General features: G+C 38.3%; 1 protein-coding gene across 3 annotated transcripts in view; it reads right to left on the bottom strand.

The window, feature by feature from the left end:
- SMAD5 (SMAD family member 5) overlaps positions 1-15,915 on the bottom strand; it is a 59,310-nt gene that overhangs the window by 25,849 nt on the left and 17,546 nt on the right. The window contains exons 1-2 of one of the 3 annotated variants that reach the window (XM_081500631.1): positions 9,033-9,195; positions 6,109-6,680 (exon numbers count right to left, since the gene is read on the bottom strand). In XM_081500631.1, the coding sequence (XP_081356757.1) occupies positions 6,109-6,511 (403 nt within the window). In that variant the 5' untranslated portion in view covers positions 6,512-6,680; positions 9,033-9,195. Of the gene's footprint in view, positions 1-6,108; positions 6,681-9,032; positions 9,196-15,915 lie in introns of those variants that run through there. The other 2 variants (XM_081500630.1, XM_081500632.1) reach the window with 2 other exon arrangements.

Below are 15,915 nucleotides of genomic sequence, written 5' to 3'. Positions count from 1 at the left end.
GATCTCCTTGCAGTCCAAGGGACTCTCAAGAGTCTTCTCCAACACCACAGTTCCAAAACATCAATTCTTTGGCACTCGGCCTTCTTTATGGTCCAACTCTCACATCCATACATGACTCCTGGAAAAACCATAGTTTTGACTATACAGACCTTTGTAGGCAAAGTGATGTCTCTGCTTTTTTAATATGCTGTCTAGGTTGGTCATAGCTTTCCTCCCAAGGAGCAAGCATGTTTTAATTTCACAGCTGCAGTCACCATTTATGGTGATTATGGAACCCAAGAAAATAAAATTTGTCACTGTTTCCATGGTTTCCCCTTCTACTGGCCATGAAGTGATGGGACCAGATGCCATGATCTTAGTTTTTCTTTTTAATGTTGAGTTTTAAGCCAGCTTTTTACTCTCCTCTTTCACCCTCATCAACAGGCTCATTAGTTCCCCTTCGCTTTCTGCCATTAGAGTGATATTATCCACATATCTGAAGTGTTGATATTTCTCCAAGCAATCTTGATTGTAGCTTGTAATTCATCCAGCCGCCATTTCGCATGATGTACTCTGCAGAGAAGTTAAATAAGCAGGGTGATAATATACCCGCTTGTCACACTCCTTTCCCAATTTGGAACCAGTTCATTGTTGCATATCTGGTTCTAACTGTTCTTGATCTGCATATAGGTTTTTAAGGAGACAGGTAAGGTGAATTGGTACTCCCATCTCTTTAAAATTTTCCAGTTTGTTGTGATCCATACAGTCAAAGGCTTTAGCATGGTCAATGAAGCCAAAGTAGATGTTTTTCTGGAATTCCCTTGCTTTCTCCATGATTCAACAAATGTTGGCAATTTGATCTCTGGTTCCTCTGCCTCTTTGAACCCAGTTTGTACATCTGGAAGTTCTCCATTCACATACTACTGAAGCCTAACTTGATGGATTTTGAGCACAATCTTACTAGCACATGAAATGAGCAAAATAGCCTAGTAGTTGGAACATTCTTTGGCATTGTCTTTGGGATTGGAATGAAAACTGACCTTTTCCAGTCCTGTCCCACTGCTGAGTTTTTCAAATGTTCTGATACACTCAGTGCAGCACTTCACCAGCATCATCTTTCAGGATTTTAAATAGCCCAGCTGGAACTCCATCACCTCCAATAGTTTTGTTCATAGTTCATGGTTCTTAATGCCCACTCAGCTTCACACTCCAGGATGTCTGGCTCTAGGTGAGTGATCTCACCATTGTGGTTATCTGGGTCATTAAGACCTTTTTTGTATAGTTCTTCATGTATTTTTACCACCTCTTCTTAATCTCTTCTGCTTCTGTTAGGTCCTTACCATTTCTGTCCTTTATCATGCACATCCTTGCACAAAATCTTCCCTTGATAGCTCCAATTTTCTTGAAAAGATCTCTAGTCTTTCCCATTCTACTGTCTTCCTCATTGTTCATTTAAGAAGGCCTTCTATCTCTCTTTGCTATTCTCAGGAACTCTGCATTCAATTGGGTATATCTTTCCCTTTCTCCCTTGCCTTTCGCTTTTCTTCTTTACTCAGTTATTTGTAAAGCCTCCTCAGAAAACCACTTTGCCTTTTGCATTTTTTCTTTGGAATGGTTTTGGTCACTGCCTCCTGTACAATGTTACAAACTTCCATCCAAAGTTCTGCAGGCACTCTGCATATCAGATCTAATCCCTTACATCTATTCATCACTTTCACTGAATAATCATGAGGGATCTGATCTAGGTCATACCTGAATAGCCTAATGGTTTTCTTTATTTTCTTCAACTGAAGCCTAAATTTTTCAATAAGAAGTTCATGATCTGAGCCACAATCAGTTCCAGGCCTTATTTTAGCTGACTGTATAGAGTTTCTTCATCTTTGACTGCAGGGAATATAATCAATCTGATTTCAGTATTGACCATCTGGTGATGTCCATGTGTAGAGTCATCTCTTGGGTTGCTGGAAAAGGGCGTTTGCTATGACCAGCATGTTTTCTTGACAAAACTGTTAGCCTTTGCCCTGCTTCATTTTGTACTCTAAGGCCAAACTTGCCTGTTATTTCAGGTATCTCTTGACTTCCTACTTTTGCATTCCAATCCCCTGTGATAAAAAGGACATCTTTTTTGGTTAGTTCTAGAAGGTGCTGTAGGTCTTCATAGCACCAGTCAACTTCAGCTTCTTCAGCATCAGTGGTTGGGGCACAGACATGGATTACTGTGATGTTGAACAGTTTGCCTTGGAAACGAATCAAGGTCATTCTATCATTTTTGAGGTTGCACCCAAGTACTACATATCAGACTCTTTTGAGGACTGTGAGGGCTACTCCATTTCTTCTAAGGGATTCTTGCCCACAGTAGTAGATATGTGGTCATCTGAATTAAATTTTCCCATTCCCGTCCATTTTAGTTCACTGATTCCTAAGATGTCAATGTTCACTCTTGCCATCTCCTGCTTGACCACGTCCAATTTACCTGGATTTATGGACCTAACGTTCTAGGTTCCTATGGAATACTGTTCTTTGCAGCATCAGACTTTACTTTCACCACCAGATACATCCACAACTGAGCATGGTTTTCACTTTGGCTCAGCTGCTTCCTTGTTTCTGGAGCTATTAGTAATTGCCCTCTGCAACTCTGGTGGCTCAGTGGTAAAGAATCTGCCTGCCACGCAGGAGACATGCGTTTGACCCGTGGGTTGGGAAGATCCCCTGGAGAAGGAAATGGCAACCTATTCCAGTATTCTTGCCTGGGAAATCCCATGGACAGAGGAGCCTGGCAGGCTAAAGTCCACGGGATTCCAAGAGTTGGACACAATTTAGTGACTAAATCACTACCACTACCTCCCCAGCAGCATTTTTGCTTCCCTGGTGGCTTAGATGGTAAACAATCTGCCTGCAATGCAGGAGACCCGGGTTTGATTCTTGGGTTGGGAAGATCCCCTGGAGAAGGGAATGGCTACCCACTCCAGTACCTCTGCCTGGAGAATTCCATGGACGGAGGAGTCTGATGGGCTACAATCCATGGGGTCGCAAGGAGTTGGACACAACTGAGCAACTAACACTAACACTTTCCTAATAGCATACTAGACACCTTCTGACAAAGGGGGCTCATCTTTCTATGTCATATCTTTTTGCATTTTCATACTGTTCATGGAGTTCTCACAGCAAGAATATTGGAGTGGGTTGCCATTTCCTCTGCCAGTGGACCACGTTTTGTCAGAACTCTTCACTATAATCTGTTGTGGGTGGCCCTGCACAGCATGGTTCATAGCTTTATTGCTTTCATGTAAGCCCCTTAGCCATGACACGGCAGTGATTCATGAAGGGTATCTAGTCCTTAAGTGCTCAGTGATGTTAATTACTATGACTTTATTAATACTGGTGATCCATAAAGTGATCCGTCCCATATCACAGCTGTTTAACTTGCTTAAGCATACCAGCCCTAAGCCCCAATCTTTTCTATAGAATGAATCACATCTGAGTAAAACAGATAACAAAAATAAGACATTTCTATTGACTATCAGACACACCCTGGTTATGAGGGAATATACTAAATTCCCTTTCTTGCCAACAACTTCTAGCAAATATCAAGCCTGGGATTTTCAGACTATACTTCTCTTTTAAATCCCCATATTTTCCTTTCCTCATCAATTCCTCTGGCTACAGCTCTCCTCGGATTCAATAAGAAATTGAGAATCACCTCAAATACCAACTGGCAGCTCTAAAGCCCTTAAAATAAACTTTCCCTGACAGCACCATTACTCCTTTTTTTTTTTTTTTGCGAGTCTCCACATCTAATGTTATTGCTACAGTTTTTGGTTTTTTTTTAACCATATCGGCATATACTATCTTCATGTGAAATCTAGTGTGACCAGCAGACTAAGGTGGCTATCATGATTCCTGCCTCTGGGTATTTACCCTGTGTAATCCCTTCCGTCTGAGTATATTATCTGTGACTTGCTCCTAAGCAACAGAATATGGCAAAAGTAACAGACTGTATATATTAACATTCCACCAGAACACAATGCCTATTCTAGCAAGAAAACCCTTTCTTACTGGCTTTGAAGAAATAAGCAGCCATGAATGTGAGCTACCTACAGAGATGGTCACATGGTAAGCAAATGAAGGAGTCAACAACCAGCCAGAATCCAACAGCCTGCAAGGAATTGAATCCTGATAATAATCACATGAGCTGGGAAGCAGAACCTCTCTCAGTTGAGACTCCAATGTAGACCCAAGCCTGACCAATACCTAGTTTACAGCCTTGCAAAGGATCCAAGTAAAGCCATGCCTGGACTCCTGACTGACAGAAACTATGAGATAATTAATGTGTGTTAGCCCCTTAGCTTGTGGTACTTTGTTATGTAGCAATAGGTAAGTAATGTACCCAACTAGTATCTCAGCTTATATAATTCATTCAATACAAAAAAATATTTACTGAGCACTCACTCCTAAGTTCCAGGTAATAAAGCTATTCTAGGCACTGGGAATGCAGTACAGAATAAGACAGAGGAAGGTCCTTCTCACATCAGTCAACAAACAAAATGAATACCTAACAGTCAAGTAGTGATGAGGCATTTAAGCAAGGACAGAATGAAATGAGAAAACGTGACACGAAAAGATGCTGGGGAGAGTACTCTAAGTAGTAGAAAGACCATGAAAAAAAAGCCTGGATGCAGGAGTACAGCAAGTCCAGGGAACAGAGGAAGCTTGAGGACAGGTCATGTAGACCCTTATAGGAAACTGTTCTAAGTGTGACAGAAAGCCTTTAAGTGTTCTGGGCAGGGACTGACATGATTTGATATATATACTTCCTAACACTCACTCTGGCTGCTATAACAGAAAACAGAATGGGCTGGGGGAAAGAGAAGAGGCAGACAGACCAATTAGGAGACTACTTAAGGTAAAAGATGATGATGGTCTGTACTAGAGTAGTGGTGTTAGAGATGGTGAGAGATGATATGATCAAAGTACATTTTGAAGGTATAGCAAACAGCATTTCCTCATAGCTTAAGCACAGAACTTCAGAGAGAAATAAAAGATGACTTCTAGGGAGCAACTATGTGAATGCTACTGCCACTAACTTCAACAGGGAAAACTGGAGGAAAAAATGACTTGGTGGGAAAAACAAATCCAAAGTCCTATTTTGACATTAAATCTGGTATGTTTATTAGACATTCAGGTGGAGATGTTATGTAGGCAACTGGACAGAATCAGGAGATGCTGGCTCTGGAGTTCAAAATGTGAGCATGAATTTATAGATGGTTTTAAGACATGTGATAACATGAGAGTACCTACAGGAAAAATATAGATTGAGAAAAAGTCAAGGGACTGAGTCCTGTGAAAACAGGAAAATAGCCAACAGAGACTGAGCAAAAACAGGTAGTGAGGTAGGAGAACTGTAAGAGTGCTGTGCTTCAGAAGCCAATATGAAAAAGTTTTGAGCGGGAGGAAAGGAGAGCAACTGCATCAAACAATGCTGACAGGGCAAATAAGATGAGGACTGAGAAAGACTGATCCCTCTGTCTGTTAAGAAGGCAGTCATTAGTGAATTCGACAAGTCAAAAGGTAGGAAAGAAAGACTAACAAGAGTGGGTGTCAACAAAAAACAGGAAGAACGGTAATGTAGAGATAATACAGATGGAGACTCCTATACAAGGTAGGCTGGAGGTGGGGTCACATGGCTGAGGTCAGGACAGAAATTCTTTCTTAACTTTTATTTGAGGTTGGGCAGTATAATAATAGCATGCTTGATGCTTTCAGAAAAAGTCTAGCAGAGAAGGAAAATAAAATGCTGGGAAGCAGGAAATATGGAAACAAAGTTCTTGAATAAACAAAAAGGAGTGGGATGCAGTACACATATGGAACTTCGACTTTAAATAAAATAGAGGAATGGCAGAGTGTACATACGACTGGCTGCTTACAGAGAACAGTGAATTAGAACAAGCCACTTGGGAGCTATATCACCTGTATATTAAGCTAAATACAAAGTCCAGTATTCCTCCCAAGATTAAAATCTTTAAGAAGGAAGCATAAAGCTAAAATAACCTATTAATTACTAAATTCAGTCAAATGCAAATCAAGAAGGCAGAAGTTTTTATAATTCTTCCCAGGGGAATTAAAACCTACCTGGACTCTCCACTCTCTTATAGTGGTATGGGTTGATACAAACTTCTTTTTGCTTAGATCCAAAAGGAAATTCACAAATATCCAATGGCTTTAGCTCATGATGACTCTGCAGATCAGGCCAGCGCCAAACACGACAGTATATAACGTGGGGTAAACCTTTTCTGTGAGAAACCTGCAGGCGTCCATCTAAAGATCTGGGGATAGTGACACATTTGCTTGGCTGTCCTGGACTGCTCAAGGCTTTCTCCAGTTCCTCCATGGCACCTTTTTTCTTTTTTAGTTTTTTCACCAAAGCATCGACTGCCTTTTCTGCCCATTTCTCCTCTTCATCACCTTGCTTCCAGCCCAACAATCGTTTTACTGCTGGACTAGTAAAAGAAAACAAGCTGGCCATTGACGTCATTTGATTTAAATCTTCAGAAACCTTTCTGCAACTCAAAGTCAGTGTCTACTGAACATACAGATCACAGGTGGAAAGTCATATACAGGCCCTAAGCAAAAGTTGAAATTTAAAAGGAAGGAGTGACATTTATCTTCATAAGTGCCATAAGCTTCTTTCATTGGTTCAAGCCCTGAAAGAGAAAAGGTGAAAAGGATAAGATCCCTGGTTTAAATAAATACAATTTACATACATTTAAATCAATATAATTTGAAAAGTATGTTACTTTCAAATAAGAGCAGAAAAGCCTTACCAAGTAAAACAAAAAACCTAAGTCTAGATAGAAAAATTTTCTCTTAAGTCCTGTGACCACTCACTTCCTTCTTCATAATATGAATCTCATTGGCAATGTCAAATGATAACCAGAGGCAAAGTACGGTGCTTTACTTTCTACACACTATCACTCCACAAAAAACAGCCCCTAGACCTTTATTTCCTTCTGTCAGAAGCCCCCAAGATTCTGAAGTAGTTTTCTTCACTGAAATCCATGTTATATGCTGTATCAATTTTGAACATGATAGTATCCTGATTTGAACAAAGGTCTTCAGAAAAACCAAGCGCTTCCCTAGGATCATCACTTTCTTTAAAATGTTTCACAGACTTGTAAGGTTTGCACAAAAGTCACAGTACTACTCAAGTCACATTATTAGATGCAAATTTTATTAGAAGTTGTCACAAGACATACCAAGCCCTCAAATCATATAACACTCAAATGGCAGAAAAATGGGAAGTATCTACTTTTAAAATGAAGAAAGTTAGATTTAAAAAGAATAAACCCAAAGTTTAATCCCCCCAAAAATAGTTTATCATTTCATAATTCCTATTGCCTTCTCCGATATTCTAAGTACGTTAAGTTAACGAACCTGCTCCAGGCAAAACACCACTGTATACCCCGAAGAAGTGGTATGTAGTGGCACTCCACTGATAAGAGTGTGTACAATCTCCTGTGGTTACTACAGTCAACCACACAATTAGTTACTAGTGAAATACCAGGAGTAATGCTTGGAAAAAGGATGTTAGTAACAAAAGATGCTTCCTTTCTTAGACCTAAAATTGATAAATAATGCTGCAACTCTCTCTTGGACAAATAATAGAATATTCTAGCATCAAGCTTATTCTGGATTGGGGTGATCTTCCCAGAAAAGAATATACGTGCTCAGTTAAAACTTTAGTAGGGCTTCCCTGGTGGCTAACGGGTGAAGAATCCGCCTGCCAATGCAAGAGACACAGGTTTGTTCCCTGATCCGGGAAGATCCCACATGCCACAGAGCAACTAAGCCTGTGTGTCACAACTATTGAACCTGTGCTCTAGAGCCCGGGAGTTCCAGCTACTGAGCCTGCATGCCCTAGAGCCTGTGCTCCACAACAAGAGAAGCCACGGCGGTGAGAAGCCCATGCACCACAACTAGAGAAAAGCCCAGGCAGCAACAAAGACCCAGCACAGCCAAAAAATAAAATAATAAGTCCAATAAAGCGAAAGTGTTAGTTGCTCAGTCATGTCCGACTCTTCGCGACCCCATGAACTATAGCCCACCAGGCTCCTCTGTCCATGGGATTTCCCAGGCAAGAATACTGGAGTGGGTGGCCATTTCCTTCTCCAGGGGATCTTCCCAAGCTGGGGATCAAACCTGGGTCTCCCACATCGCAGGCAGATACTTACAGTCTGAGTAACCAAAATAAAATAGAGTTAAATTCAACAAATAAGAACTGATTGCTTATTACATGCCATGTACTATGAACAGTCATAACGGTACTTAAAAAAAAATAGTATCAAATAGTTTCATCCTAAGAGCCAACTGATTTATTCTTTCAACATGTGCCTACTAATTAAGAGCCTATTAAGTGCCAGGCACTGTTCTAGATGCTGATCCAGAAAAGAAAAAAAAAAAGGAGCACTGACTCCTCTTTAGGAGAAAAGGGTTGCAGAGCTATGGAAAACTACAGTTCTTCCTCTAGAAATAAAAATATTAATTAAAAAATGCTTCACTGATCAAAAAAGGGCCAAGAGCTGCAAGCATTTATTCACTGTACACCACTCCCAAGAAACGTGTATCATAACCTCTTAGCACCTGTCCCTAGGAACTGCACAATCTTCAATTAGGTTGACTCCTCCCTACTTGCAAGGTCAGACCACACAGATGCAGAAAAAAACTTACACCTCATTTCACTAAATTCAAATTCCACCAAGTAATTTGCTGTCACTGGGAAGTGAGAGACATGCTCAGCAGTGGCTATACAGACCGCGTGCTGGAACCATATGATGAAGGGTGCAAGGAAGTGAAAGTATACTCCTTACGTATGAATGGATATGCCCAAGCCTAGGCAGTATGTCTTTCCCAACACTTCTTAGGGTAATTTTCACCAGGAAAACAAAACTGCCTACATTGAACCAGGGAAATATAACAAGAAAACAAAAGCACGTTTCAGGAACAGGTCACAGAGTGTAAAGTGTTATGAGTTAAACAAACTGTATAAAAAGGCTTACTTCAGTTGTAGCAGCACTAAGGATATAGGATAAAAGCCATCTGGGTCAGAAAGTACAGGCATGATTTGGTTGTCTGAGATGAGAAGGAAAATTTCAAAGGAAAGCGGGACATAAAAAAAATACATGGGCAGGTATGAATAGGGCATTTCCCAGGATAAAGAGCAGACAGGCTCAGCTGACTAAGACCTTAATTCCATAAAACTAGAATGTAACAAAGGCTAGACAGAGTGTTGTTGTTCAGTTACTCAGTCATATATGACTCTTTGTGACCTCATGGATTGCAGCATGCAAGGCTTGCCTGTCCTTCACCGTCTCCTGGAGTTTGCTCAAACTCATGTCCATTGAGTCGGTGATGCCACCCAACCATCTCATCCTCTGTCGTCCCCTTCTCCTCTTGCCCTCAACCTTTCCCTGCACCAGGGTCTTTTCAAATGAGTCGGCTCTTCGCATCAGGTGGCCAGTCTTGGAGCTTCAGCTTCAGCATCAGTCCTTGCAATGAATATTCAAGGTTGATTTCCTTTGGATTGACTGGTTTGATCTTCCTGCAGTCCAAGGGACTCTCAAGAGTCTTCTCCAACAGCAAGCATCAATTCTTCAGGGCTCAGCCTTCTTTATGGTCCAACTTTCACATCCATACATGACTACTGGAAAAACCATAGCTTTGACTATACGGACCTTTGTAGGCAAAGAAATGTCTCTGCTTTTTAATACTCTGTCTAGGTTTGTCATTGCTTTTCTTCCAAGGAGCAGGCATCTTTTAATTTCATGGCTGCAGTCACCATCCACAGTGATCTGGAAGCCCAGGAAAATCAAGTCTGTCACTGTTTCCATTGCTTCCCCATCTATTTGCCATGACGTGATGAGATCAGAAAGGGATGACAGAAGGGGACGACAGGGGACGAGATGGTTGGATGGCATCACCAACTCGATGGATATGAGTTTGAGCAAGCTCTGGGAGTTGGTGATGAACAGGGAAGCCTGGCGTGCTGCAGTCCATGGGGTCGCAAAGAGTCGAACACAACTGAGTAACTCAATTGAGCTGAACTGATGGGACCAGATACCATGATCTTAGTTTTTTGAATATTGAGTTTTAAGCCAGGTTTTTCACTCTCCTCTTTCACCTTCATCAAGAGGCTCTTTAGTCCCTCTTCACCTTCTGCCATAAGGATGGTGTCATCTGCATATCTGAGGTTACTGATATTTCTCCTGGCAATCTAGAGTAGAGCATGTATATGAGAGACAGCATGTACGAAGCAATGAAGAAGAGGGGGACAGAAGCAGAGGAGTTTGAAGACCTGATACTAGATTAGTACTTAACTACTACAACATCCCTAATAAATGTTAACTACTAATCTAGCATCTCTACTACTATTAAATACTAACCATATTATTTAATAACAAGAAAAAAGGGGGAAAAGTTATTTGTGTATATAAACCCAGAACAAGGACTAAAAGGCTACACACTAAATTACCAACTGCAGTTACCTCTTAGTGAGAGGCATGGAATGGGAGATAAGCAATAGAAAGGGGATCCTGCATGATTTGTTCCATATGCTTCTGTATTGTTTTAACCTTTTAACAACTTATAGACCAGAGACCTATTAATACTTCTGTTACCTAAACATTACTGACCAGAGTGTTTCAACATTCACTTACGTAACAAATCACTGGCTACAGGTATTAGTTTCTACAAAAACCCCTGGGGTCAATAATGTGTTAACAGAGGCATAATGCTAAAATACAAATAGTTGATAACCTATCATCTACTATAGAACAGAATGGAGTTAAGAGTGCCAGTACAAAACAAAAAACAAACCGGTGAAACTAATGCATGCTATGAGGACTCAGGATGGTGGTTACCCTTTAAAAGGAAGGCTGTGGGCACTGACTAGAAGGAAACTTGAGGGTTTCTGCCATCCTGGCAAAGCTCTTCATTTCCCTCTGAGTGATTTTATGCGAGAGAAACTTTGTAAAAATTTGGCTGACTGAATACTGAAGATGTGAACGATTTCTGTTACAATTTTAAGTTATTTTCTTGTCATGTTAAGTATCGAGTAGTCAGCTTCCTTCCTATTTTTCTCCCATCTTCAGTTCCCCTTCTCACAGGGAATCCCTCTTTTATTTCTTTTATGTCTTTCCAGAGAAATTTTACACAAATACAGATATATAAATAATCATAACCTTTTTTACTGGTATATTGAAAAAAGGCACAGAAGAATGTATAAACAATGTTATCATCAAGATCTTTCCCTATCTCTACAGAGCTTTCATATGTTTTCTAATACACCGAATTCCAGTAATCTGGAATCTTAAACAGTAATCTTAAAAGTGTATCAAACCATACTTCCCTGGCAATCTAGTGGTTAAGATTCTGGGCTTCCAATGTAGTGTGTATGAATTCAATCCCTGGTCAAGGAACTAAGATCCCACATGCTGCAAAGGCAAAGCCAAAAATAAAAAGCTAAAAACAGTGTATCAAACCATGTCATCTTTCAGCTCAAAAATCATCCAGCTGTTTCCCATTACACTCAATATCCAATTTCTTTAACATTGCTTTATAGGACCTACACAATTGAGCCTTTGGCTTCTCCTCCAATCTCATTTCTTAGCATTCTCTTAGCTAACTTTGTACTTACCCACACCTGAAGGCTTTTCATTTCTCAAATGCTCCAAAGTCATTTCTACCTCAAAGCCTTTGCACTTGATGTTCCCTCCTATGGCATTCTCCTCTCCCAGATTTTTAACATGGCTTTCTCTCTCAATTAATTTAGCTGCTCGGTTATCACCTCCTGAAAAGGAGGTCCCTGGTTATTTTATCTAAAATAGCATACATCCAACTCCCACATCATTCTCTATCCCTTGATCCTGCTCAATTTTCTCTCATGGCATTCATAATAATGATATTGATTTTACTTATTAACTACATGTCTTCCTCACAAAAATGTTAGTTGGCAGGTAGCCTTGTCTTTCTTATCCATCATCATATAACCCTGAACCTAAGGACAGTGCTTGTTCATTAAATGAATGAGAGTTTAAAAAAAGCAATTCATAAAAATATAAAATACCTTTATAAGAGCAACAGCATAAAATTTAAAACAAAAAAAATTGTTCTTTACAGACATGCACAGATGAGAATAAAAGTATGCATGAAAATGACATATACCAATCTCAGGATACTGAATATCGATTACTTTCAGGGAAAGAAGGAAAGAAGGCTGAAGAAAGAATGGAAAAGCTTTAGCTGTGTTTCTTTTAAAACTACATTAAAAGAAAATCCGACAAATCATCAGTATATTTTCTCTATTTTTCTATGTGTATAAATATTTTATAACTCAAAAATGCACTACTTTAATTTTTTAAGTATCATAATGAAAATAGAAGAGAATCAGATTCTATCCTTTACTAGGTATATGACCATGATGAGGTATCACTCTTTGTAACTCCATTGATTTTTCTATAAAATAGGGATGATGGTTCCTAAGTCATTAAAATGTTGAAGTAATAAAATAATGTGTGCCTCAAGTACTAAAAACACACTTAAACATACACGTAATACATGTTTTATAAACTGAAACATGCTATTCACACATGAATTTCTACCACTGGGAAAGGGGAAGGGACAAACTTTGCCCTCACCTCTTTAAATGTAGAATGATTAAAAACTTCAAACGTTTAACAGAATTCTTTTTAAAAATGTTTTGTAACTTTCCAAACTGTATAGCTGGTGTGTGCCACAAGTAATCCAAGTACTTGTTTTATAAGTTTCAACTTACAAAGTTAAAAAAGGAGCAAAATTGATCATAAAAATTCACTAGTGAATAAGTAAAAGGCCTGATCAGGAACTTTCACAAAAGTTATCAAAACTGCCATTAGATGATAAAATGGGTTCAACAGCATTACTTACCAAAGAAATTTTTTAAAAATTAAAAAAAAAAACAAAACAGTGAAGTATCACTCTACATCCACCAGAATAGCTAGAATTAAAAAAAAAAAAAAAAAAAAAGCAGATGTTCATGACAATCAAAACAACTCTCACCTATTCTGTTAGCCCAACAGAAATATAAATTAGCCCAACCACTTTGGGAGACTGTTTGACAACATCTACTAATGCTAAACATGGATCCCTATGACCCAGCAATTCCATTCCTAGGTATGCATCCAACTCAAACAAGTGCTATGTCAACCAAAAGGCAAGTACATGTCCATAACAACTTTATTAGTACTCCAGAGGTTTGCACTGATGATGAACAGTGAGCCTGGGAAGTCCACCACTTTTATAGTGATCAGTAAGCAAGTCTATTCTCTGTACAGAAACAATAACTTCACTATCAACAGATTAACAGAAGTCCCTGGGGAAATCGATTCATATTTTTACGAGTATTTTCACAACAATAAAAATGCTCTTAATATTAGTATCACAAATGTCAAACATTAAGGATGTGATATTATGCGACTAAATTATTTTATGAGAAAAATTAGGCCTATCCATCTACATTCAATTCAGTCTTTATTATAAGACTTAATGCATGTTTACAATTATAACCTAATGATTTTCCAAATTTTTAGTTTTTTTAAGATTAAGTCCCAATAAGATCTTTTATTCACGATCCACTAAGAAATACTGGTCTGCATTTAAGGTGGTTTCATTTTGAATGAGTGCTTTCCTGAACCAATTATCATTGGCTCATGAACACCTAAATATAGCATAAGTTTTTCTTAATGACTTAGTTATTATTATGAACCTCTGTTACTGTGTCATGCTAAAAACCCTCTATAGGAAGTGTAGACTGTGGGCTGTGCTGCTACTGATGGAAAGACAGAAGTGCATGAATGATCTTAAAAAGTTACCCACAGAGGTAGACTTTTAGACATTTAACTTTCTTGAAAGAATACAGCATTTTAAGAATGTGAATAAAACAAAAACAAAAACAAAAAAAAAGAATGTGAATAGTTTCCTTTCTACAAAAGCAATTGCTAAAGCAGATAATAATACTCCTCTGATAAGAATAATAATACCACTAACATTTATTGAAACTTCACTATGCCAAGCACTATCAAACATCTATAAACTGAAAATCATTGAAATCTCAACACAATCATATAAGGTAAATTACATAATTCTCATTTAACAGATAAGAGAATATGTGAAAGGAAATTAGATGTAACTTATATAAATTAGATGTTTATTTTCAAAGATAGGAAGAAACAAAGTCAGGAACTGAACCCTAGCAGCCCAGCTCCAGAACCTATGTTCCTAAGAACTGCACACACTGCCCACTAAGCCTCCTGCAAAGAAATGGTCTCCCCTTCAAGATCTACTATTAATACCTTCCATATCTCCTAGACTTCTCCAAAACATTCAAATCATTACATGTTATCAAAAAATAAGACCACACAGTTTCAGAAACCAAGGATAATCCAATGTGTTCATTTTCAAACTGACTTTTTTATACCACTTAACATAGCTCATCAACTTTTTTTTTTTGCATTCACCTAACTGTGCATTTTAATACACATGTGCAAATACATTAGTGTAGGGCCTGGTGATTTTCTTTCAACTTTTCTTTTTTGCCACTTTATTTTTTAATTGAAGGATAATTGCTTTACAGAATTTTGTAGTTTTCTGTCAAACATCAACAAGAATCAGCCATAGGTACACCCATGTCCCCTCTCTCCGGAATCTCCCTCCCATCTCCCTCCCCATCCCACCCTTCTGGATTGTCACAGAGCATCTGTTTGAGTTCCCTGAGTCACATAGCAAATTCCCATGCTTCTTAAGCTTCTTAATCTACTTTAACTCATTCTTCTCTCTGTTGAGCTCAGTCACTCTTGAGGTATGAAAAGACTATCTAAGTGTTTGCTACTATTGTATAAAATTTACATTTATTATAGCAGATTTAATCCAAAGCCTTTTAAATTATCATTAGGACATTTTTGCCACACTTATCACAAGAACATAATTATCTTAGAAATGATGGAATAATGTGCTACTTTTAAAACACTTTTTTTCCAAATACAAATGTTCTAATTATAAAATATACTTACCCACAATCACTACATTAACATCTGGTATACTTACTTCCTTAAATTTTTTTTCTCTGCATACATATAGTCTCCCCAACTTCTGGCCATTTCTGAGGTTTAACACAGCACTGCTTGATATTCTGCACTCTCCATTTAACACTCTAAGAATATGCCCAACTGTATTTCACATATTCACTTTCTTAATACTTAGCATTTATATTTCTAAGTGAAAACTGTTAAACTGTGGGTGAAACTGTTTATGATATTCATGTAACAGAGCAATTTTCTCTTGTTATCTTTTCTGTAAAATATGTATTTAAAAGTAACATATTGGCTCATAAACTGAAATAAAAGTATCAGAGTGCTTGTGATACAGCAATAGATTTATTCTCTATCCTCACAAAAGTCCCCCATTATGAAATAATTTTTTTCATTATGTATATAAAAATAAACTAAAATAACAATTTTTGATTTGCATATGCTAGCATATGCAATATGAGCCCCAAGTGAACTTGCAATACCTTTGAAAATTAGAGTATGATTAGGTTTTCTAGTATCCAAAAGGTTTAATTTTCAATCTCTCATTGAAAAGTTAGTTCAATTTTCCACACTCCCTTCACCTTTCACTAAATAAAATGAATTTAGAAACACTGAGAACACCCATCCTCAATTCAATCAGCTGATTGTGTTCACAGTCATCCACAATACTCTTTAATACTATTGCTAAACTTATCAAAGTAATAGAGAAAAATTCAAAAAGGCTATATTCAGTAACTTAAGTCTTTAGAGGTTACAGATTGCTGAGCAGTTAAATCTGGTCCTCTGTGCTCCCTTTCTACAATGCTTTCCGGGTCAACTA

Source organism: Giraffa tippelskirchi, chromosome 6 (assembly GCF_054371585.1).
Source record: "Giraffa tippelskirchi isolate mGirTip1 chromosome 6, T2T-mGirTip1v1.2.pri, whole genome shotgun sequence".
NCBI lineage: Eukaryota > Metazoa > Chordata > Mammalia > Artiodactyla > Giraffidae > Giraffa > Giraffa tippelskirchi.
The sequence above is the reverse complement of the archived record's forward strand: the minus strand, read 5'-3'. Positions and strand labels throughout refer to the sequence as shown.